The following is a 23,635-nucleotide window of genomic DNA, read 5'->3' as shown; positions in this document are numbered from 1 at the left end:
TCACAAAAGCCTGGTGTAGACTTCAATGAAACTTTTGCTTCGGTAGCAAGGTTAGACACCATAAGGACCTTGATAGCCCTAGCAACCAAGAAGGGTTAGAAGTTGCATCAATTGGATGTCAAATCTGCATTTCTAAACAGAGTCCTAAAAAAGGAAGTGTTTATGGAACAACCTCAAGGGTTCACAAGTGAAGCATTTCCAGAGAAGGTGTACAAGCTAAGGAAGGCACTATATGGCCTAAAGCAAGCCCCAAGAGCTTGGTACAGTGAGATTGATTCCTATTTCACTGAGAAAGGATTTCAGAAAAATCCTAGTGAAGCTACACTCTACACCAAGATAGAAAGCAACAACAAGACACTCATTGTCTCAATTTACATGGATGATGTTGTCTACACAAGAAATGATGCTGCAATCATTGAAGAGTTCAAAAAAGAAATGATGAAGAGGTATGAAATGACTGGCCTAGGCCTCTTGCATCATTTTCTTCGCATTGGGGTAATCCAAGAGGCAAACAACATCTTCATTCATCAAAGGAAGTATGCTGAAACCTTGCTTGAAAGGTTTGGTTTGAAGGGTTGCAAACCAATCTCTACACCCCTAATTGTAAATGAGAAGCTTAAGAAGGATGATGAAGGTGAACCTGGGGATGCTATCTCTACAAAAGCATTGTTGGCAGTTTATTGTACCTAACTGCAACAAGACCGGATCTAATGTTCTCAGCAAGCCTACTTTCTAGTTTATGCAGAATCCTAGCAAGATACACATGGGGACAACAAGGAGATTTCTAAGATATGGGCAAGGAACACTTGATTATGGCATCAAGTATGAAATGGGAAAGCCAACTATCCTAATTGGATTTTGTGACAGTGACTGGGGTGGCAGTGAAGATGATAGCAAAAGCACATCGGGCTATGCTTTCACCTTTGGATCAAGGGTATTTTCATGGGCCTCTGCGAAGCAACAAAGTGTTGCACTATCCACAGCCGAGGCAAAGTATGTGAGTGCATCAGAAGCTATAGCTCAAGCTATTTGGCTAAGGTTTATACTCAAAGACTTTGGGGAATTGCAGGTTAATGCCACACCACTTCTGTGTGACAACACCTCTGATCCAAAGGTGAAAGTGTAGCCCATCAAAAGAACAAAGCACATCAAAAGAAGATATCATTCTTATCAGAGAGGCATTGCAAGACAACACAAGCAAGCTAATCTATTGCAACACAGAAGATCAGATCGCAGACATTTTCACAAAAGCATTACCAAATAAGAGCTTCTGAAGTCGAGAGATTGAAGGCAGCAAGGAACTCCCGAGCTTGGATTCGGTCTGCATCAAAGAAGAAAGAAGAAATGAAGAGTTTAGCTTGGATTCGGTCTGCATCGAAGAAGAAAGAAGAAATGAAGAGTTTTAGTCTCCAACGGCTAGTTTCAATTTGAATGTATGTGTGAGTGTGTGAGTGACAAGTGCACACTCCAGATTAAATCACTTAAACCCAAATAAAGGGGTAGGATTAAATATGGAGAAGGTAGAAATACTTGTTTAAGTCTCTTGTCAATCACTCTAAAAAAGAGTATGGGTTATGGCAATGCACCATACCCTTCAATCACTCCTCTACTTAATGAAATTATGGCTGCTGCATTTTGCACAGCCTTGAAGCCGTCAGTACCAACTCCAAGTTCTCTCTATTCTCTGCTATCCTAATCCGAAGAAACCCATCCAAAACTATCCATCAAAACACCTAAATAAACAAACTTTATCACCACATCACTCCGGAAAACCAACAGGCGAAGGACGTGAACCTAGAAAACCCTAATGATGGAACCTTGTCAACTTGCTTGAGCATTAAACCAGTACCTCTATACTTAACTGACATACGGATATCCAAATCCTTTTCGCAGACCCAGAATCTAAACGTAATGAGCGGATACTACAAAAGCCTAATTATTAAAGATTAACCTAATCCAATTAGCAACCCTAAACTTATCAACCCTTAGACCATCTAGCATCCTACTAATTAGAAAGCTGAGAGGCTGAGAGACTGAGATGACTCTCATTAAACTAAAGCCAAACCAAAAGGCGCCCCAGGACTAGCTCTCGGAGGAACCATGTTTTGGCCGGCATCGCAGTTCGTTTTGAAATCCTAGCTCCATGTCTAGTTTAGCTCCATCCCTCAATTTACCATTAGAGATCTTTATTGATAGGTATTTTAGATGTACTTGTATTGTAAAAGCATTTATGTACATATTCTATCGTTTGTTAATAATAAATAAAAAATAATATTGCTTAGTGCAAAAGCATCTATTAACATTATAATTCATATCAGCAGGTATCTCCCTAATTCCATATTTCGATTTTTAAGGAAAAGAACAAAAACGTGTTTTTGATATATATTTTTTTCTTTTTGAACGAAAATTTGGGTTATTGAGAGACAAATCAACAATATTCTTAAATTAGACCGTATGGGGAGGTGATAGTTACACTTCACCAAACAAGTCATGCTGTTGTCTCGTCGTATTGGCTTTCAAATCATGTTATTTTTTATTCATGTTTTTTTTTTTTGTCCTTGAACAAACGATATTCTACACTAAGGGGAGAGGGTGGCCTTAACCTCACAATGTGCTAGCAATAATGTGATTCAAATTCACCTTTTGACGAGAATCGAACTTAAAATCTCTCACTTACAAGTGGAGAGAAATATCACTAAATCATAGTATTATGTTGCGTATTCATGTTAAATACTAGTAAACTCTAATAACTTTGTTAGGGATTTTTTTTTTTTTTTTAATTATTGGAAACTACTTTGTTAGGGTATTTTGTAAACAGCACCAGAACAAAAAATTTTACACCCAAACCTAAATCAGGGCGTGCTGGCCGTCACATGAGAGTGACGTAACCATGTGCACAATTATGTCAACTTTGTAAAAACTCCAAAATAAAAATAAAATAAAATCTAGGACTAAATAAAATTCCAAAGAAATCATCGACAATACAATTTCTCTCTCTTGGTGGTACCCATTTATTTATGTATATATTCGCCTTTGCTCTCTTCTCAATTCTCTAGAAATATATACAAGCCATTTTTCAACACAAAACCGTTCTTAATTCTTCTCTAAAATACCCAATAAACCTAAAACCTTCATTTTCCTCATCATCTCTTCACAATGGAGGACGAAAATTACATTGAGAATATTCTTTGTTATCGAGAAGAAGAAGATGCAGAAGAAGCACTCTCTCTCTGCGACCTTCCGCTAGACAATATCCATGATCAAGTCAATGAATTCCACGACATGTCCTCCAAGCACCTACACGCTCGTCGTTCTTCCGCTGATCAGTTTTTCGAGTTCTTCAGCGAGTTCAGCACCGACAGCTTCATGTGTTCAGCCGAAGACATCATCGTCTGTGGGAAACTTATACCCTTCAAAGATCACCCAAATGAAGCCCCTCAGACGACCTGTACTAACAATGGTTATCACAAAAAAGATTCATCTTTCCGAAGGAGGTCGGAGTCACTGCCCGGGTTACAAAGCTCGGTGGCAAGATCAAGCAGCACAAAGAATCAGATCATGATGAGAAACAGCAGATCATTGGATTATCAAAAGCTTCACCGGAAATCCTCGGTGGTCTCCCCGACCCCGGCAGAGATGGAGAGGATTTCTTCCGTGAAGAGTGTTGGAAAATACGATAAGAAGTGTGGTAACAAGCCAAAGTGGTTTTTACTCATGTTTGGGATTGTGAGATTTCAGGCTGAGATGGACCTCAGCGATATCAAGAACCGGCAGATTCGACGAAACCCTTCCACGCTCTTCCACAGTGAAGCCCCTGACAATCGGAGCTCCGGTAAGGGCTCTTGGAAACTGCTCAAGGTATTGAGCTGCAAGGACCATGCAAGTGTTGCTGCAAAGACGCCGCACTGTACACAAATGTGAGAGGCAATTTCTGATCATGTGCCATGCGTGCACTGTAATATCATGTCCCTAGTCCCCTAACCCATGAATATGATTATATGATTTTAGGTAAATATTCTTTTGTCACATGGTTTGATATAATATGTTAGCAAATTGTCAATTCGAATCACAATTTAAACAAAAAAGTATTGTATCAACGATTCACACTGACAGCTTATTAACTAATGTACTAGTCAATGTCACAGGAGAACTTTTTTTATGCTGATTTGATTTGCATGAGGGGCAAAATGGTCACTAAAATTCTGGGTTTGCTTGGAAGTCAGGTTAACGTAGAAGAGCCTTGTCTGACGATGGTGCCCCTCTCACTCTTAGTAATTGAGGATGAAGAGGAGCAGGTTTTGGTTGTTAGGTGGCCACAGGAATATGAAAAGAATGAATATCACGAGAATCCGAATACGTCATTAAATTCTCGTGTTTTTGTTTTTATTTTATTTATTTGTTCATTGTAGTATTAATATTTTTATGATGCTCGTAATTAGCAATTCCAAGCTCATATATAGATATATATATATATATATATATATATATATAAAGGGTATTAAACTATAAATATCCACAATGTTAGCTAATCGAATGTTTCCTTTCGGGTACATCTATTAGGCCGACAATATGGTATGACCCAACTTACTTAGCAAGAACATCATGAATCATGGTATATATATCGAAACACTAGTCTTACCAAATGTTTAAAGGCAAGTTGGCCAAGTGCCTACATTTAAGACGTGAAAAAGGTTCTCTCTTCGAGAAAATATGTTCTAATATGTTTTACCAAATATTGTTTGAAATAAGTGTAAGGATCAATAATTTCTGACCCATACAAAAAACATAACGACCTAGATACTGTCTCGAAAAGAAGCTCGGTGAAATAGACATGTCTGTGAAGATGCATAGAAAATATGTTCTAATATGCCTTACCCAATTTCAGTACTGCTGATGTGAACTCGTATCGTTTCGAATATGACCCTTTTTGTATATGGAAGCAATCAATCTAGATAAATGTGTATGCAAAATAATCAAATTCCATATTTTGTCAAAGTGAAAAATCGTATTCATACTTAAGTCAAAGAGCCAAATATAAATTTAATGCATCTACGAAACTTGGTTAAAGAAATCTCACGAATAGAAAATGTTTTTCATATCATTTGAAGGAGCATTCGAATTTGAATGCATAGACGAAAGGGTTCTGTCCTAGACAATCATGTCTACAATATATAAAAATAATGCTTTGAGTTTTTGTATGAGTTTCGCAAAGCGTCTTAAATAAAGGAAAATCCAAGTTATAATTGTTTTAAGCCATATCATAAGTTTCCATTGATCCTACTTATTCTCAATGAATGCTAAATAATTATATTTTAGCATGCGAAGCAAAGGAGGGATTAGTGATCGCACCACCCATGCTATAAATCATTACCCTTGTATTATTGTGTCACCATTACTAATGCCGACCATATAATAGCTTCTTTTTTTCGGGTTTTTTTTTTTGTTGGTTTTTTTGATAAAATTGATATTTTCATGGCTGCATAAACACACAGTTCGAATAGTTTGTGGGAGAAAGAGAAGCCTTATAAAAATAAAAATAAAAAAGAGTTCTTTCAGCAGGTTTATCAATGAATGCAGAAAACCAAAGTGGTTCCACCTCTATCCATGTATTAAATCCTCCATTACTAATTTCATGTTTTACAATTCATGAGCCACCATATTGCCTTCGCGTTATTGCTACCGGCAAAAAAAAAATAGAATCGATTCTTCAAATCATTCGTCTCCTCTAAAATACTGTCACATAATAGCTATGCTAAGAGAAATAAGCGCCATTTTAACCAGTTAAAAACTTGGAATAAAAAACATTGGGACACTTTAAAATGAGAATATTGTATGAAATGCATTAATGGATGCATGATTATTTTTACTTTAGAAACGAAGGATTGAAAGGACAGATTCATAGACAGCTTCTAGAGTGAAGAAACGACTATATGTAAAAATGCATGACTACTGCTTGTTGAATTAATGAAAATGTTGACTAAAACCTTGATGTCTCAAGTCAACAATACACTTGTACACAATTTTCTTTGCAATTAAAACAAATAAAAACTAATAAAAAGGGCTTGAAAACTTTAAGTTTTAACGATAATGACAAAATAAATGGTAAAGTGAATAGTACCAGGTTTGACATTTTAGTGTAAAAATATGATTTTTCGTTAAAGTGAATAGTACCACAGGCTTTTCGTTAAAACTCCCTTAAAACAAAGGGCCAACAGTACACTTGTACACAATTTTCTTTGCAATTAAAACAAGGGCTTCGTACTTTTGATTGTTAAGGCCTTGATATTTGACTTATTGAGTGTGTTGACTTTCACACTCTTTTAAGCGTTTTACAAACATTTTTTTATTATTTGGTATCAATTCGTTTGGGCCTTAAATACAGGTTTGGGCCGAGAGTGGATAACTTGGTTTGGAAAGTCATAGTTCTCATCCCAATAAAGATCTCCAAGGCAAGTGTGCTTTCAGCCCAACAAGGGCTAATTCGACCAAGTCCTTATGAAGGTAGAATTGTGAAAGGATTAAGTTCAAACGTTGCTCGGTCAGTCCTTCATGAACTAAAATTACCATGCATCAAAATGGGCTATGTTTAGATGTGAACCACTCTAGGGAACATAATTCATGCTTAATCAAACGATGATGAATAAAGGGCATAAAAGGACTAGGTTCAAAGTCCTAGTTCAAATAAAAGAAGCTGAGGCTGGATAAGGTTTAGGTTTCAACTAAGGAAGGGATAATTGTGGAATATCCAGATAAATGTCAAGTGGGCACGAAGAGGTTCAACAACGTGAAAAAGACCTCGAACTCAACACACAACTAAAAACACTCTAGTTGAAAACCTTCACTCTACACGAAACTTGTCTCACATTATCCTAAACCCCCAGTCAAAACATCCTTAGTTTGGATAAGTAAACAGCACAATGTTGACAGCTGGCGACACCTTCAGTTTGGATAAGTAAACAACATTGGCATCATAGAACTAAGTAGCATAGGAGCACCTTCAGTTTGGACAAGTAATGATCGCTACTCCTCACGAATATAGTCGAGGCAGCAGAACCCTAGGGCAGGAAATCATGAACTTTGCAATGAATTAGTTAACCATGTCTTCAGGTTCTACACCCCAAGGCTGAGACGTGTTCCTTCCTCGGCAATAGTCACTCAAGTGTAGAAGTCAATAGCACATTCAACACCACCACACCTATCCTACTCGTCTGACTAAGCTCAGTTGCAAGTTATGCCCGCATTCACAAGAAGGATGTAGTTAGCTCATATTTTGTAATTTTTAGGGTCAACATTAAATTCAAAGCCTAGTACTTGTGAACCAAGGCTCAACTCAAATCAAAGAGAAAGAGTTGAGATTTCATATACCTTTGTAGATTCATCTTTGCAAAAATAAAGGCTAATCACCCAAGTGAGAGGAATGAGATGAGTGACCAAGGAAGAACAAAATGCTAGCAATGTCTTCCTTGGTGGCCTCCTTGAAGAAAAGAGAGAATAATGTTTTCTCTCTTTTGCCTCATGAAACCCTAATGAGCAATTGGCTTATAATGCCACTTATATAGTCCTACCAATTTGTGATTAAGTGAGAAAGCCTTGGGCTCTCTCACTATGGCCGGCCATACTACAATAGTGGGCCTTTTTGGGCCTTTAGTTCTAATTTGTTACACCATTTAACTTGTGAGGCTTGAAGGTTCAGGCTTATTTGGGCTTTGAAGCCCAAAACTAACTTAGAGCCTAATACAAAATTACTCGTCTTTAATTAATTAAATTTTAGTTAATCTTAACCAAACAATTAGACTATTTAATTATCCTTACTCAACTCCATTGGATTCTTCAATCATTACCTTACACAATGTACGACCCATTAGGTTCCTTTTTATCGAGACAGTGGGCAATTAGAGCTTACTAATTGATTATCAATTGAACCTTACTTTCAATTCTCCCTTTCGTAATTATTCATCTTCAAAGCTTCCACAAATCATGAGTGACATCTAGCATTATGTCCTAGCTATATGAGCTAATCAAAAGAGATTGGATGACCTATTCAGTTTGGGATCACATGTAATACGGCCATTCTCTAAATCAATACTCTTGATCAGATTATTGTTTGGTTGATAGTTTATTTATGTTTACTATCAATGTAATTCTCTTGTCTATATGATTACCTTCAATATGATTTGGTTGACTTCCTAAATCTCATTCATACTCTACCCTGAGATTCTTAATTATATCATAAAGTATTATCCCTCAATAGTTTAAAGCTTACAAATCCCTTGTTATACATTCACATGACCACATGATTAAGTAACTGACCTCAACTATGTTGTGGACACCCTCAAGGGCCTAACCATAAGACAACTATGATATTTTAGGTCAAATGACTACTTTTCATTATCCAACTATGAGTTCTAATGTGAGATGTGAAATGAGACTTATTGCTTAAGCATATAACATTTAATGAAATAGCTCTAAACAATAATCTATACAGTTAGATTAAACTAGTTTAGTTTAACATGTGACATGTTCGTAAAAGTATCATCTTATGATTAGTTTTAGGGCACATTTTTCAACAAGGAACATGATGAGGTTTGGCTATGTTACATTGTCAAATGTTCAAAGATGTACCCATATAAGGTAACTTGGTGTCTCAAGTCAAACGACTACCTATCATTATCCCAACTATTGAGTTCTCATATGATATGAATATGAGAAATCCTGGTTGACTGTGTTCAATGGTCTCTCTCTATTAAGCACCTACATATTTGCCTTGGTGCCTTTCACACCAATTACTTGAGATCAGTCACTCTCAAGGGGAGAAGACATAGTACGTGATGTGTTACAACACATACCTTAAAATAGATCATATTTTAAATTTTATTCTCGAATGACATGAAATGACCAAAATGCCCTTAGCAGGTGTCTTGAGTAAATATGGACCTATAAACTAAATCTTTATTCTCATATCTTCCTATTTGATTAAAATCATTTTCGTATTCATGAGTGTGACATCCCACATCGCCCAGGGGAGTGATCCTTATAGGTATATTCCCATCTCTACCTAGCACGAGGCCGTTTGGGAGCTCACTAGCTTCGGGTTCCGTAGGAACTCCGAAGTTAAGCGAGAAGGGGGCTAGAGCAATCCCATGATGGGTGACCCACTGGGAAGTTGCTCGTGAGTTACCAAAAACAAAATCATTAGGGAATGGTAAGCCCAAAGCGGACAATATCGTGCTACGGTGGTGGAGCGGGCCCGGGAAATGGTCCGCCCCGGGCCGGGATGTGACAAATTGGTATCAGAGCCTAACCCTGGCGCGCGTGTGTGCCGACGAGGACGTCGGGCCCCTAAGGGGGGTGGATTGTGACATCCCACATCGCTCAGGGGAGTGATTCTTATATGTATATTCCCATCTCTACCTAGCACGAGGCCTTTTGGGAGCTCACTAGCTTCGAGTTCCGTAGGAACTCCGAAGTTAAGCGAGAAGGGGGCTAGAGCAATCCCATGATGGGTGACCCACTGGGAAGTTGCTCATGAGTTCCCAAAAACAAAACCGTGAGGGAATGGTAAGCCAAAAGCGGACAATATCGTGCTACGGTGGTGGAACGGGTCTGGGAAGTGGTCCGCCTCGGGCCGGGATGTGACAATGAGTGCATAGGCGAAAGCGAATTCAAATTCGGAGTTACAGGTATTCAATTGAAATTTTTAAATATTGGAGGGAAATTGTAAATTCCCCGTGGGAAATTATTAAGTGGGTCCAAATTCCCGTTTTGGTTCCCTTCTCTCTCGATTTCATCGAGACATTCTCGGTCATCTTCTCTCTCACTGTACGAAGACTCTCTCTCCCTCTAAAACTCTCATTGTCACTTCCTCCTCCCTCCCACGAGAGAAAATCATCACGACCTTCTTATCTAGCTACAACCCACCCCCAAAACTACAAATCCTTAGTCGAATCCACGTGAATATCACACTAGTGGTCCTGCATGTTCAATCTCATCACGGAAGAAATTCGGAACATTGAGTTCTCCGACGAAATCTTGTTGCAATCCGACAAAACTAACAATTGATCGAACTCGAGGTTGTTCTCATCTGGTTTCTAGTAAGGAACTCGTACTCTGCATGTTAAAATTCAAGGTGAAAGTGTGGGGTTCTAACCTCTGCAAGTTCCGTGTTCCGTTCCAGAATCCGGCGAGTCCAACAGGCTGAACTTCGATGAGTTCAAGGTTGAGTTCATCCCTAATGTCCAACATCGTACACCTAGGTGATGTCCTGAAACCCTTATGTGTCGAATTTGGGTTGGATTAAAAGTGAAATGTGAGTTTGAATCCCTGATTTTTACTGTTGTTTTTCCCGACAACGTCTTTGGCTAAATTTTAGTGAAACCAAGGTGAAGTCAGCCCCCAAATGTCGACAGTCAGCCTTTTGGTAAAATTCTAAAACTTTTCTAGGTTGAATTCGAGCGAAATTCAAATGAAATTTGAGGTTCTAACCTCTGTCAAACTCGTATTCTTGCCTCAGTTTTACTGATAAGTAAATCCGGCGAGAACTCTTCCAAGGCCAAAAGAGGGAGGGGGGGGGGGGGGGGGGGTGGGGTTTGTGTTTCTGAATTCTTTGGGAAACTTTGAACTCAAAATATGAAGGATTGGATCCACGACCTCTCTGTCTTGCTTTGCTCAGAAACTAGTGAAGTACTACTAAATAAGTCTCAACGAATCCGAGACTAGTTGTTCAAAAATCTTCCCAAGTTAAAGCTTAGGTAAATTCTAGTCCTCTCTACGTGCTTCTAGTTGTGATTAGCTGAGGATTGAAAGTGAAGTTTAGGATTCTAATCTCTGTTTATACTATGTGTTCTTGTCCCAGTTCTTCCCACAAGAGTCTCTTGTGAGACGTCTGTGAATCCAAGATGAAATCCACCCTATTGTAAGAACTTGATGTTTGGGTTCCTAAACATTTACATGAATTTTTTTTGTAATCTGGGTGAAAGTTGCGCTAAACCAAGGTTGTCTAAAATGTTAGAAATTGGTTAAAGTAATTAATATTTTATAGGTGCAATTATAAGATGTACAAACATGGTTAAGGGCACCTATGGTTGATTATGCTCCCATTATCGGTGAGTGGATCCCTTCTAAAACTACACTTTGCTTTCGATTAAACATTTTTTATAAATGATTTATGTACCTAGTTTTAGCATAAGCTTAAATGGATTTTATAAGATGAATTTAAATGTTTGTGCTAGTCTCAGATGAGCCTTAATTATTTATGGTTGAATGACCATATAGTTAATTAGTCTATGTTAGTGATTTATTTTCACAACATGGTCACTTATATATTTTGTATACTTACCTTCGACCGTAGATTATTTGCAGTTGTTATATTTCTAGCAGATGCTAGGAATAATGTTATTACCGATAGAGAATTTAGCTAGCAGAGGCTAGTATATCTTGCTTGCTATACTTATGCTAGTGGACGCTAGTATGATTGATTGAGTAATAGTATGATTGATTGAACGTTTTGATTATTGAAATTGATATGATTTCATTTACTATTATGGTAGTAAATACTATTATGTAGTTTTACAACTATATATATATATATATATATATATATATATATATATATCTTGCTTGCTATACTTATGCTAGTGGACGCTAGTATGATTGATTGAGTAACAGTATGATTGATTGAATGTTTCTGTTATTGAAATTGATGTGATTTCATTTACTATTATGGTAGTAAATACTATTATGTAGTTTTACAACTATATATATATATATATATATATATATATATATATGTGTGTGTGTGTGTGTGTGTGTTTTACAAAATAGGGGTTGTTGAAAATGATTTTGACTTGATAACTAAATACGATCCACTCACACTTTGTTTTGCACACCCTTAGTTTAAACTCTGTTATATCTTTATCAAGTTATAATCAATTGTATGAATTTACTTTTGACTATAAACGACACAACACAATACTTTTGTGGTTTACTGTTATATGCACTATTGTTATGCTCTGATGATGTGATACCAATTAAAAAATGGAACTTAGTTCTAGAATGTGTCCCCAAGCGGGGAGGTTTTGTAGGGTGTCATGCTCCGATCCCGACATGCGTCCAAGATCGAATTGTGACGGTCCAAATACTCGTATCTCAACATACCCTGCCTCCGAGATATGGCAAATCACAACTAGAGAATCGAATAGTATAGTAATTTTTCGTATACTTTATGACTGCATCTAACCTCCTCGTTAGACTGCCTACGTACCCTCATTAGGGATCAAGTCATTCGTAGTTTGTCAATTCACTACACTAGAATATTCATCACATAAATCACTATATCTCAATAATATACTACAATGCATATCATGCAATATTTCAAAGAACAAACAACGAAGCACAATCATATTCTCTAACCATATTGATCAACAAATCTACTCATAGTGCCCACAGTCACAATCAACAAAATTCCACATTCACATCATCAATAAAATACAATACACCAAAATGCAGGGCTAGTGCGACACAATTCGACCGAAGCCTACAACTCAGAAGCTGAACTCGAATCCAAGTAACCAACAAGTCAAATGATGTAATTTCGGATCACTCAAAGAAATCCATCAACATCAGGTTTCAGACCATTCAACGGAACTAAAACACCAAGTAGGAGGAATTCCGGACCATCACTCAAGGGAATCCAAACCAGGATACGATTCCGGAACATTACTCAACGTAATCGTGGAATGGAGTATAAGGGATTCCAGATCATCACTCAACGGAATCCAAACCAGGATACGATTTCGGACCATCACTCAACAGAATTACGGAGTGGAGTAGAAGGGATTCCAGACCATCATTCAACGGAATCCAAACCAGGATACGAATCCGGATCATCACTCAACGGAATCGCGGAGTGGAGTAGGAGGGATTTCTGACTATCACTCAACGGAATCACGGAGTGGATTAGGAGGGATTCTAGACCATCACTCAACAGAATCCAAACCAGGATACAATTCCAGACCATCACTCAACGGAATCGCGAAGTACAATGCATAACAACCAATCAATGAAACAAGACATGAATCAAGTTACTCAAGTTATAAAAGCTCAACGAAACAAGAAATGAAATAATGAAACGAGGGGTGAAACACGTTTTGAAGCAACAAACCCCATGACAATGGGTTAACGGTCCGCCACTAGCCTCACCTTTCATCACATCAAGCCAATCATACAAAACAAACCATATTTCCAATATGCACGTCAAATCCCACTTCATAAAACTACATCGATGACTAAATATAAAAATTAACAATTTATAGGAAACATAATTATAAAACCATTTCATATTAACATATATTAAAGTCACTCACATTTCATCATATCATACCATCTATGCAAATCAACCACCTTTCAAATATACACATCAAATCACATATGATAAGTCACTCAAGTCACTTAAGTCTCCCTTAGTACTAATTTTAGTATTTAGAACGTTTCGAGACATGTTGACCAAAAGTCAACTCTCGGTCAAAGGTAGGGTCCACAATTCTACATAATTTGACTAGGAAGATCCACACATTGGATTTTGGATCCATAACTTTCTAAAGTCCACATTATACTTCTAAAACAATGATGTGAAAATTAACTTGACACACAAATTAAACCCTATTAGTGACAATTGTAGTATATATGCAAATAGGGTTCGTTCTAGACCGGGGATTAACTAGGGATGCTAATCAACACAAATAAGACTCAAAAATACTAAACTAGACTCTATAGACTCAAAACTAACTTGAAACACTCAAAACAGCAACACACAATCAAAAAGACTCAATTTTAGACCTAACAAGTGATTTTGACAAAAATAAAACGTAACTTGACTCAAAAGACTAAAAGAAAACAGATTTTTACTCAAATAATAGGACTAAATGAAAGGGGGATTGTTTTTGATGAATTTAAAACTTAAAACAGAAACTTTGCATAAAACACTTTGTAAAAACGAATTTGGGTGAATTAAATGGGTGAAAGGCTAGTTAGAGAGTCCTTCTCCACACATGACATATGCATACAAACCAATTTCCAGTTATTATTCTTTTAGACTATGACTGACAATGCCCCAAATTAACCTTGATAGCACAAATTAACTTTCAGATTTTCCTTAATTCATTGAATTGGATGGGATACGCATCACAACCAAAGTATCCTTCTCAAGTTCCCTAACTATGAAAAGCATGATAGAAAATCATATCAAAGGTCATTAAGTTCTTTGAAAACCATAAGCATTGACAAGGCATTCGTAACTATGAAAAGCATGATACTCATACCAAGGATTTACTTAACACAATCATGACTAGTGACTTCCACTACTTGTGAATATAATTTCATAACGATTAGGTAAAACTCCCTTATACTCTAGCATCAAATTCATGCATGCAAATTAAGTATCGACCCCAATCAACATACATAAACAAGTTTTGATAACTTCAGATAAGCAAATCCAATTCAAGGCTTAAGAAACAATAACTAGATGTCATCAATTCATATAAAACATATAATCATGGCTTCGAATTTACCTCTAACTAAAAAGAAATTAGTTCCACATGTTCATCATAATTGAAAACCAAATTAACATAAACATTGAACTAAAGCTAAGGATAGAAAGAACCAAGAAATGCTCCACACTCCAGTGGCATGCACGGCACTCCCTTGGATGGCAGATTGCACAAGTCTTCTTCTCCTTCCTTCCTTCCTTGCGACACTAGGGTGATGTGGTGTGAATTATGGTGTTTGATGGCTGAATGTATGTATGAATGAATGAGTGAATGGATGGATATATTTTCTGCGGCATAAGCATGTGTATATATATATATATGTGTGTGTGTGTGTGTTACACGGCTTAAACCCTAGGGAAATCAGATTAGGGTGTGGTAGAAATCAGGTGGGAAAAGGTTTACACAATCCTAGGGGAAAAAGACTAGGGTTCCACGGCAAAGACCAAGGAAGAAAGCGAAAAGGATTGTAGGTTCTAGAGCTTCTAAAAGAGGGAGAGGCGCCACCTTTCTAGGGATTCTAGAAACAATGTGTTTTGTGGCAGAAATTGGACTTCTAGAAGGGATAAAGGGTGTGGCATTAGGAATAGATAGGGTGTTCTAGAACCATATATCTAGGTGTTTTAATGTGAAATTATGTCCTCTTTGCAGCTAGAATTAAGGTGCAACAAGATTAGGTTAGGATAAGATAAGATAAGGTTAGATAAGATAGGATTGGATAGGATAAGGTTAGATAATGTTCCTTATTTCTTGCTCTTTCCTTATCTTCTTTGTCTTTGAACTTGTTTCTCCTCATTTGTAGCATGTTCTTAGCAACTCTTGACTTCAATTTTGTCCATCCATCTTGCTCCATAGGCAAGCTATCCATTCGATGCCCAAAACTGCTCCAAATGGCTCCAAAATGCACTTTCTTGCTACTTTAGCCATTTGGACCTACAAACAAACGAAAATAGCTCAAAATAATAAAATAACTATGAACTAACAACATAAATGTAAGAAAACAAGCTAACTAAGTCACCTAAATATGCTCCTGTCAAACAACCTACTAAAATTCCATCATGATCTGACGGTCGGATCTTCACTAATTACAAATTCAAGTGGCAGCCAACGTTTGATTTTACAAAATTAGAAATTCAATTTAGGAAGATCTATACATTGGATCTCCGATCTGTAAGCTTCTATGGTCCTCAAATATTATGTACTATAAGGTATTAAAGTTCGGTAACGATCCAACGGTCGGATCATCGATATTTTAATCAAGTAATGAAATTAGGTTCAAACGATCAATCCACGTCATACAAATATCAAATACAAAATCAGGACATCTAATTGAATTTAGAAAGGCATCGTCGGCTTACTGGCCATGCACCGCCACACCCGCCGCCGCGGGTGGCGGTTTCCGGCGAACGGAAACCCAATTTTCCGACTAACTCCAAAAATTACCAAATTTAACAAAAATGTAGATCTTAATGAGTAGAGCAAGTTTCATACCTATGGCCAAGTCCAATTTGGCCAGAAAAAGCCCCAAATTCCCTCAAACCCACCGGAAACCCTAATATGGGTGTTCTTCGATTCGACTTCCTCGATGTTCCAACGCCTCTACAACTGTGACAACCCGTCCCAAATTTTATTATTTTATAAATTTTATAATGTGAATTTACAAAATTTTATTACTTTGATGGACCAACGTGTTGTGAGACGTACTAAATTTTATTATCTTCTTTCATGGACCAACGTGTTGTGAGACGTACTAAATATTCTTTTAGTATATTCCTGAAGTACTCGACGATATGAACGAGTAAGCACAAGCAAAAGTGAATTTGGAATTAAGAACCGAAAGTATATTGAAAAAATAACTATTCTATTTTTATTATTTTAATATATGCTAAAAGGAGGACATAAGGTGTGTGTGTGAGTGTGTGCGTGCGTTTTTTACGGAAATGGGGGAGAAAAAGAAAAAGAATGGGGGGAGAAGAGGAAAGGAGGAGAAGGGAAGGGCTGTTGCCCAATCAGGAAGAGAAGAGAAATGAGGGACCAACCAGGGAAGAAAGCAAGGAGGAAAAAGGAGGGAGAAAAGAAAAGGGGGGAAACCGGGTTTCCCTCAACCCATGACCCGACCCGGTGGATTCTCCCATCTTCGGCCACCTTGGACGACAAGGTTAGTGTAAAATGACCCTTACCACGAGGCCAACTGATTCCTCTTCCATTTTCATGTAAAAATTGGGTGGAAATTGGTGAATTTTGGGTAAAACCGTGCAAAAAGGGGGCGCACGGGTTGGGTTTCATTCTACCATGATTTGAAGCTACCTCCTCCTATTACCACCACAAATAGACTCCCCTCAACCTCAGGAACAAAGCCCAAACACTTGTGGAGGTGTCGGAGTGAGCATGAAGGTCGAATCGAAGCACACCTTCTTTAGGGTTTTCGGCGGAATTATGTAAAATTGAAGTGTTTCTCGACAAAATTAGACTTGGCCACAGGTATAAAGTTTACTCTACTCATTGAGACCTACAATTTTGTAAATTTTGGTAATTTTTGGAAATAGTGGAATTTTCCGGTGAGTCGGGGCGGCCGACCGCCACCGGTGGCAGCGCGTGCAGCGGCACGTGGTCAGTGGGCCGCCAATGCTATTTTTAGGCTATATTAAATGTCTTTAATTCAGTTTTGATATTTGAATGACGTAGGTTGATCATTGGAACCTATATTCGGTACGATACGTTAATAGGTATTTATATGAATCGATGATCCGACCGTTGGATCATCACCAAACTTTAATATGTTATAGTACATAATATTTGAGAATCATAGAAACTTACGGATCGAGAATCTGACATACGGATCTTTCCAAATTGGGTTTGTAAGTTTATAAAGTAAATGTTAACCGCCACTTGGTTTTGGGCAATTGGTGAAGATCCGACCGTTGGATCGAAATGAAATTTTATTATGTTATTATAGAAGCATAATGTGAATCTTTGGAAGTTGCAGATTGAAAATCTGATATGCGGATCTTTCGGATAGAGTTATGCAGGGTTGTAGACCCTACCGTCGGTCTTTGATCGACTGTTAACTTATGGTCAGTAGGTCTCAAACTATTTTAGAATGTCCTTGAGGATGTGTTTTATGTGAATTACATATTCTACTAATAAGAGTTCTGAGATATGATTCAATAATTGTTCTAGGCGCCAATCATTAGGGATGCCTCGATGCTCGTGCTAGAGAATCATAACATGGACTCCAGGTGAGTGGGTCTTTACCTTTTATCATAAGCATATAATTAATAGTTCCACAAACGCTTTTAAATTGAATTATGCATGTCACCTACAAATAATGTATGTGAACTACGAATGGCTTGATCTCTGTTTAGGGTACGTAGGTAGTCTAACGAGACGTTAGATGCAGCCATAGAATAAACGAGACTAAATAATTGAGACAATAGCCTTGTTTGAGGAATTGAATAGTGTGAAGAAGATTTGTAGAAAATGCAAGATATAACCTTAGGTTTTGGTAGTTATATGTTGGTCATAAATTAAGATGTAAAGAATCAAGAAATTGAAGTAAGGAAGGTAAGTAATGACAGTTAATGTAACTAGTGTCTAATTGGACTTATCATTGATGATTACTCTCGAAAGTAAATAGTTCAGGAGCGAGGTGTTACAGTTTATGCATTTCATGCCATTTGTATATATGTTTATATATCTGGAAGTATTATGATATAGTTGAATTTCAGATTTACATCATGGCATATTCATGTGTATATTACTTGAACCTAACTATTGTGAATGCTTTGAAGTGCTAAATGATGCCGCGGATGCCTGGGTAAGTTTCAGGTGAGTACATGTTGATGATAGTGATGGTAGTGAGTATCATTGCGTTGAGATATATTATAGCTCATAAACCTGCACCCCAGTGTTAGTGCTCCCGCTTGTGGCCAGGGCACAGTCCTTCACATGATGTTCACCTCCCGCACCTTATGCTCACCTTGGATCCAAGGTAGGTGCATAGTCCTGTCGTACAGACCACTTTAGGTGGTTTCGACTCGTAGGTGACCTGCGATTATTTGCACACTCTTCACATGATCGTAGCACTTGAGCGTATTTATTTACACCCAGTCTTGTCGTACAAACCACTTTAGGTGGTTCTGACTCGTGTGCAGGTATACTTATTGAGCTATTGGCTAGCATGTTATTGAGTTATTGGCTAGCATGATTGATGAGATATGTGATGAGATATGGATAAGTTGCACAGGTCACTATAGGTGACTCCGACTTATATGCTAGCTATAAATGATGAGATATGTGATGAGATATAGATAAGTCGTACAGGTCACTATAGGTGACTTCGACTTATATGCTAGCCATGATTGATAAGATATGGATAAGTCGTACAGGTCACTATAGGTGACTCCGACTTATATTCTAGCTATAAATGATGAGATACAGATAAGTCGTACATGTCACTATAGGTGACTCTGATTGATGTGCTAGCATTGATTGATGTGACATATGTGTACAGTTGTACAGGTCACCATAGGTGATTCTGACTTGCATGCTAGTATCATTTATTAAGCATGTGATTATTTATATTGCTAATGAGATGATGGATAGTGGTATACTTCCGGGTTTACTTTTAGTATACTTTTGATTTCATACTTTTACGTAGTATGATTTATTGGAAACTATACATGTTTTATGGTGAGGGGTTACTACCTTTGATAACAGAAATGATTTTGAAAATCTTTGTTTCGACCACTCACGTTTTCTATTTTTGCACCTCTCTAGGTTCTAATAGCAAAGTTCTGTATCGACGAGGATTTGTGGCACTCCCAGTTCAGGTGGCTCCTTGTGATAGTATAATCATTATCTTACCTTACTGTGCTTACTTATGCTCCGTATCACGCGTGAAATGGGTCCATACCCACTCACAGCGTATTTGTGTATTTAGGCACTTTTAAGTTTAAATTTATTCACATTTTACACATTATCACCTTCTATGGCTTCGTCACCTTCCAGGTGTCGGCCAGCACAGCTCGATTCGGAATCCTAGTGGACTTTTCGGGTCGAGGTATGTCAACAATTGATTGGGTCTTGTTCCTGGGTCAAAGGGGTGTTGATTAAGGGTGGTGGTAGGTGGTGTAATTTACTGGAACGGTGAAATCGCCGTTGAGACCTCCGGTGCTCTGGTGAAGTTTTACACGAAATTAGACCTTAAACCTTTCTAAATGGAAGATAGGAAGTTACTGAGAATTTTACAGGTGTTGGATGGTGGTGATTCAACGGGAAAAATGACAGAATCGCGGGAATTAAGCCGGGTGGAAACCGGGTTACATGGGTCACGGGAATGAAGGGGGAAATTCCCTTCCATCCATTTGTCTGAATGGATCCAATTTTAGTCATACCTGGTAGGACCAAATTCCCACAAAGTGGGAGTTTATTTAAATTGATCATCTAAAGTTTTGTACAACGACTTCAAAGGTTTGTAATTATACCGTTATTAACACATCCCGACCGAGATCATGGCATGCTAGCCGTCACGTGGAAGTGACGTAACCATGTGCACAGTGCGGAAGCTAAGAAATAATAACAAAAGTATGAATAAATAAAAACTAAGCTATACACATAAATAACATACATGTGCAAGCGTAAGTGTGAAAAACAATGTTCAGAGCACGGAAGACCTAGTGCAGTCTGGGAGAAGCAACACTAAATAAACACACCCAAAGGTGGTCCTACACTGGTGATAATCTGTTAGATAAGCCGAGAAATCCTCTGGGGAGCCACCAAAAGTGCTAGCCAAACTAGAACCTAGAGGGGCGCAAAACAGAAGCGTGAGTGGGCAAAAACAAAGCTTTTCAAAAATCATTTCATAAGCAAAGTTCTAACCCCTCGCCGTAAAACCTGTATACTTCCCAGAAAATAGAATATATACGTATATATAAGTCATGCTCAGAAATATGCCATGTCAAATGCCTCTAAATAAAATGCAAGTACTCAGGTAATGCCATTCAATGCCATGTAATCTGTCAGCTAGAGTTACCTAACGTGACCTGTACAGCTAAAGTGGTCTGTACACGAGAACCACCTAAAGTGGTCTATACAACAGGACTGGGTGTAAATAAGTACGCTCAAGTGCTCTAACTCACTAACTATACCTGCACACGAGTCAGAACCACCTAAAGTGGTCTGTACGACAGGACTGGGTGTAAATAAGTACGCTCAAGTGCTACGATCACGTGAAGACTGGGCGAATAATCGCAGGCCACCTACGAGTCGGAACCACCTAAAGTGGTATGTACGACAGGACTGTGCACCTAACTTGGATCCAAGATGAGCGTGTGGTGCGGGAGGTGAACATCACGTGAATGACTGTGCTCAACTCTGGGCGGGAGTACTAACATCGGGGGTGCAGGTTATGAGCTTTCTATGCATCTCATATCACCACTAACCATAAACATAAACCATAACTTACCTGGCACTTACCTGTGTGTCCGCAGCACCAAACATATGTATATATGCAACTAATAATGCATAATTAAACAGGCAAACATAATGCATGGCATATAGACGTATAAACGTTTCATTTCACTTTCTAGGAAAAACACAAGTATATAGGTATATACGGAAAACCAAAAGCCCACTCACTGGTATGTAGAAGGGTCGCAACCCCCTTGCCTCGAGTGACTGCGCTCGTCCTCGGGATAGGTCTCACCTATATGCGAAACAACTATAAAAACGTTAATTTTAAAGCACATAACCAACATTACGAAATAACTTCTCATACAATGCTCAAATGGGGTATATGAATACACCAACGTGATCTACTCAACCTCATGAACATCCCCAGATTTATAAAATAATTTTCTGACACCGCACGTGCCCCCACAAGCTGGCCAAGGCACGGCCACACGCGCCACCCATGCGCAGGCACGTGCCTGGCACACCGACGACGTCAATGAACATCGTTAGGAATATTCCGTTAAGTCTAACAGATTCCATTAACGCCGTTAGGAATACTCCGTCCAAACTGACAGAATATTTCGTCATATTCTCCGGCCAAACTCCGACACCGTCGCCGTCGCCGGAAAACCGGGAAAACTTCTAAACTTCGTATCTCACTTGTTTTTCACCCAAATTTCACGAAATTGGTACCAAAATGAAGCTTACAACTAGAGGAACAAATCCTTACCACTTTCAAGCACTAAAACGAACAGAATCTCGCCGGGAAAACTCCACCAAATCCGGCCAAACCTGCAACTCACGATCCCGACATCCAAAACCTTCAAACGAACCACCCCGAGCCTCCTAAGGACCTCACCAAGCTTCCTACAAGCTTGAAATTCCCAAAAACACAAGAATTAACGTGTGCATGAATAGTACCCCGATTTACACCTCTCGGGTTTGATGTGAGAATGAAGGTTTCCTTACCTGAAATGGGTATGGTTGAACTCCTAAGGACCTCACGAGCACAAATACGTAGTTTGTTTCCTCGATCCGTAACGGTTCTAATGGTTTTGGTGTTGTTCGTACGTATGGTGAAGAAAAGAGAGAAAGAGAGAGAGAGACAGATACGGGACAGGGCAGAGAGAGAGGAATGAGTGTGGGTGTGTGTGTGGTTCAAAATCAACCAACCAATTTCCAAAATTGACCACACAACGAAACAAACATACTAGGGGCAAAACCGTCATTTCACCCCTACTATACGAAAAGTCTGGGACGGGCTATCACAGTTATAATCCGGATTCGCAAACAGTTTTTGCCTATATGCTGGTGCTTTTGAGATCTATTCAAAAATATAAATCACGACCTTGAAAGGTCTATGGATTTTAGATAATTAATTTCCAAATTTCAAACTACGTAACTAGTTAATGAAATCTAAATTCAAATAAATTAATATAATTTCGTGAAAAACAATATAAAATTTCAATAATACAAATACGTAAATTATAACAGTGAAATCTAGGAACGGGCTTTCACATAGGGAACCTAGATGATAAGATTAAATAATTAACAAATGAGCCTTCTAGTTCAAAATATTTCACATCACAATTTTCTTACTCATGGCTTCGTCATTAAGTTGATGGTATTTCGTCACCTCTATGGTGGGGTTTTATTGTCAATTTAGTGATGGCCAGTACATTTCCACCCTTAGCTAAAGCCTAATCAGGTCTAGGTGTATCATGTTGATCTATCTGGATTTTAATGCCAAATTGGAAATCCTATGGTTTGTAACGTTTAGGTTATGTGTATGAAAGAGAAAGGTTTCATGAATCTAATATCTATAGATCACATTCTCTTTATTACATATTACGTGGACTTATTGTTTAATATGAGATGACTTGCATACAACACTTAATGACATGGCTGTAAAACAATAATATTTACCCTTAGCTTAAACTAGATTAGTTTAATATGTGAAATGTTTATAAAGTATTATCTCATGATTACCTTTGGTGCACATTTCCAACACTCTCATACAAAAAACAAAAAAAAAAAATGGTTAGACTCTTTCTCTAAGACTATATGCGTCACTCCCTACCATAGTTTCCTCATTATTCATGTTTTCAATAAATTGTAGTACTTTATATGTTTCCAAATACATGTATAGTATTATTTAATACACACACACACACACACACACACACACACACACACACACACACACACACATATAAGTAAACACTTATGCCTCGTTTGGGTAGCTAGAATTGTGCTGGCTAGTTCACTTGAATAGGCTAAATAATAATCGAATAGTACTGACTAAATTCCTCAGGTGTTTGGTTGTAATATCGGACTGACCATATTATTTATTGGGAGCTTTAAAAGAAGCATAAAGGACTAAAATAACTAGAGAAACATAACGTAAATGCACGAGAACAAGCCATTTAAGTCGCATGAATATGCTCCTATCAAACTCCCCCACACTTAGCTTTTGCTAGTCCTCGAGCAAAACAGAAAAACAAAACAAAACGAACAAAACACAACCTACACCTTCCAACAATCGTCTCAGGGATTTCCAATGCACATGACAAGTTAAAAATCATTATTCCCACAGATTTTAGCCATCTTTACACTTAAGTACATTCTTACTCATAGTCACC

At 38.0% G+C, this 23,635-nt stretch overlaps 1 protein-coding gene and 1 pseudogene across 1 annotated transcript; both read left to right on the top strand.

Annotated features, from left to right (window-relative positions):
- The first annotated feature begins 763 nt into the window (after positions 1 to 763).
- On the top strand, positions 764 to 1,126 carry LOC137732847 (secreted RxLR effector protein 161 pseudogene; annotated as a pseudogene).
- Positions 1,127 to 3,088: 1,962 nt separating this feature from the next.
- LOC137732846 (uncharacterized) lies at positions 3,089 to 4,281 on the top strand. Its single transcript, XM_068472107.2, has one exon. It carries the CDS (start codon positions 3,157 to 3,159, stop codon positions 3,919 to 3,921), a length of 765 nt encoding a protein of 254 aa, XP_068328208.2. The 5' UTR covers positions 3,089 to 3,156; the 3' UTR covers positions 3,922 to 4,281.
- The last annotated feature ends 19,354 nt before the right edge of the window (positions 4,282 to 23,635 follow it).

The sequence above is a fragment of the Pyrus communis genome, chromosome 16 (assembly GCF_041283825.1).
Source record: "Pyrus communis isolate YQ-2024b chromosome 16, ASM4128382v1, whole genome shotgun sequence".
Classification (NCBI taxonomy): domain Eukaryota; kingdom Viridiplantae; phylum Streptophyta; class Magnoliopsida; order Rosales; family Rosaceae; genus Pyrus; species Pyrus communis.
Note: the sequence above shows the minus strand (reverse complement) of the source record. Positions and strands in the feature narration are given on the sequence as shown.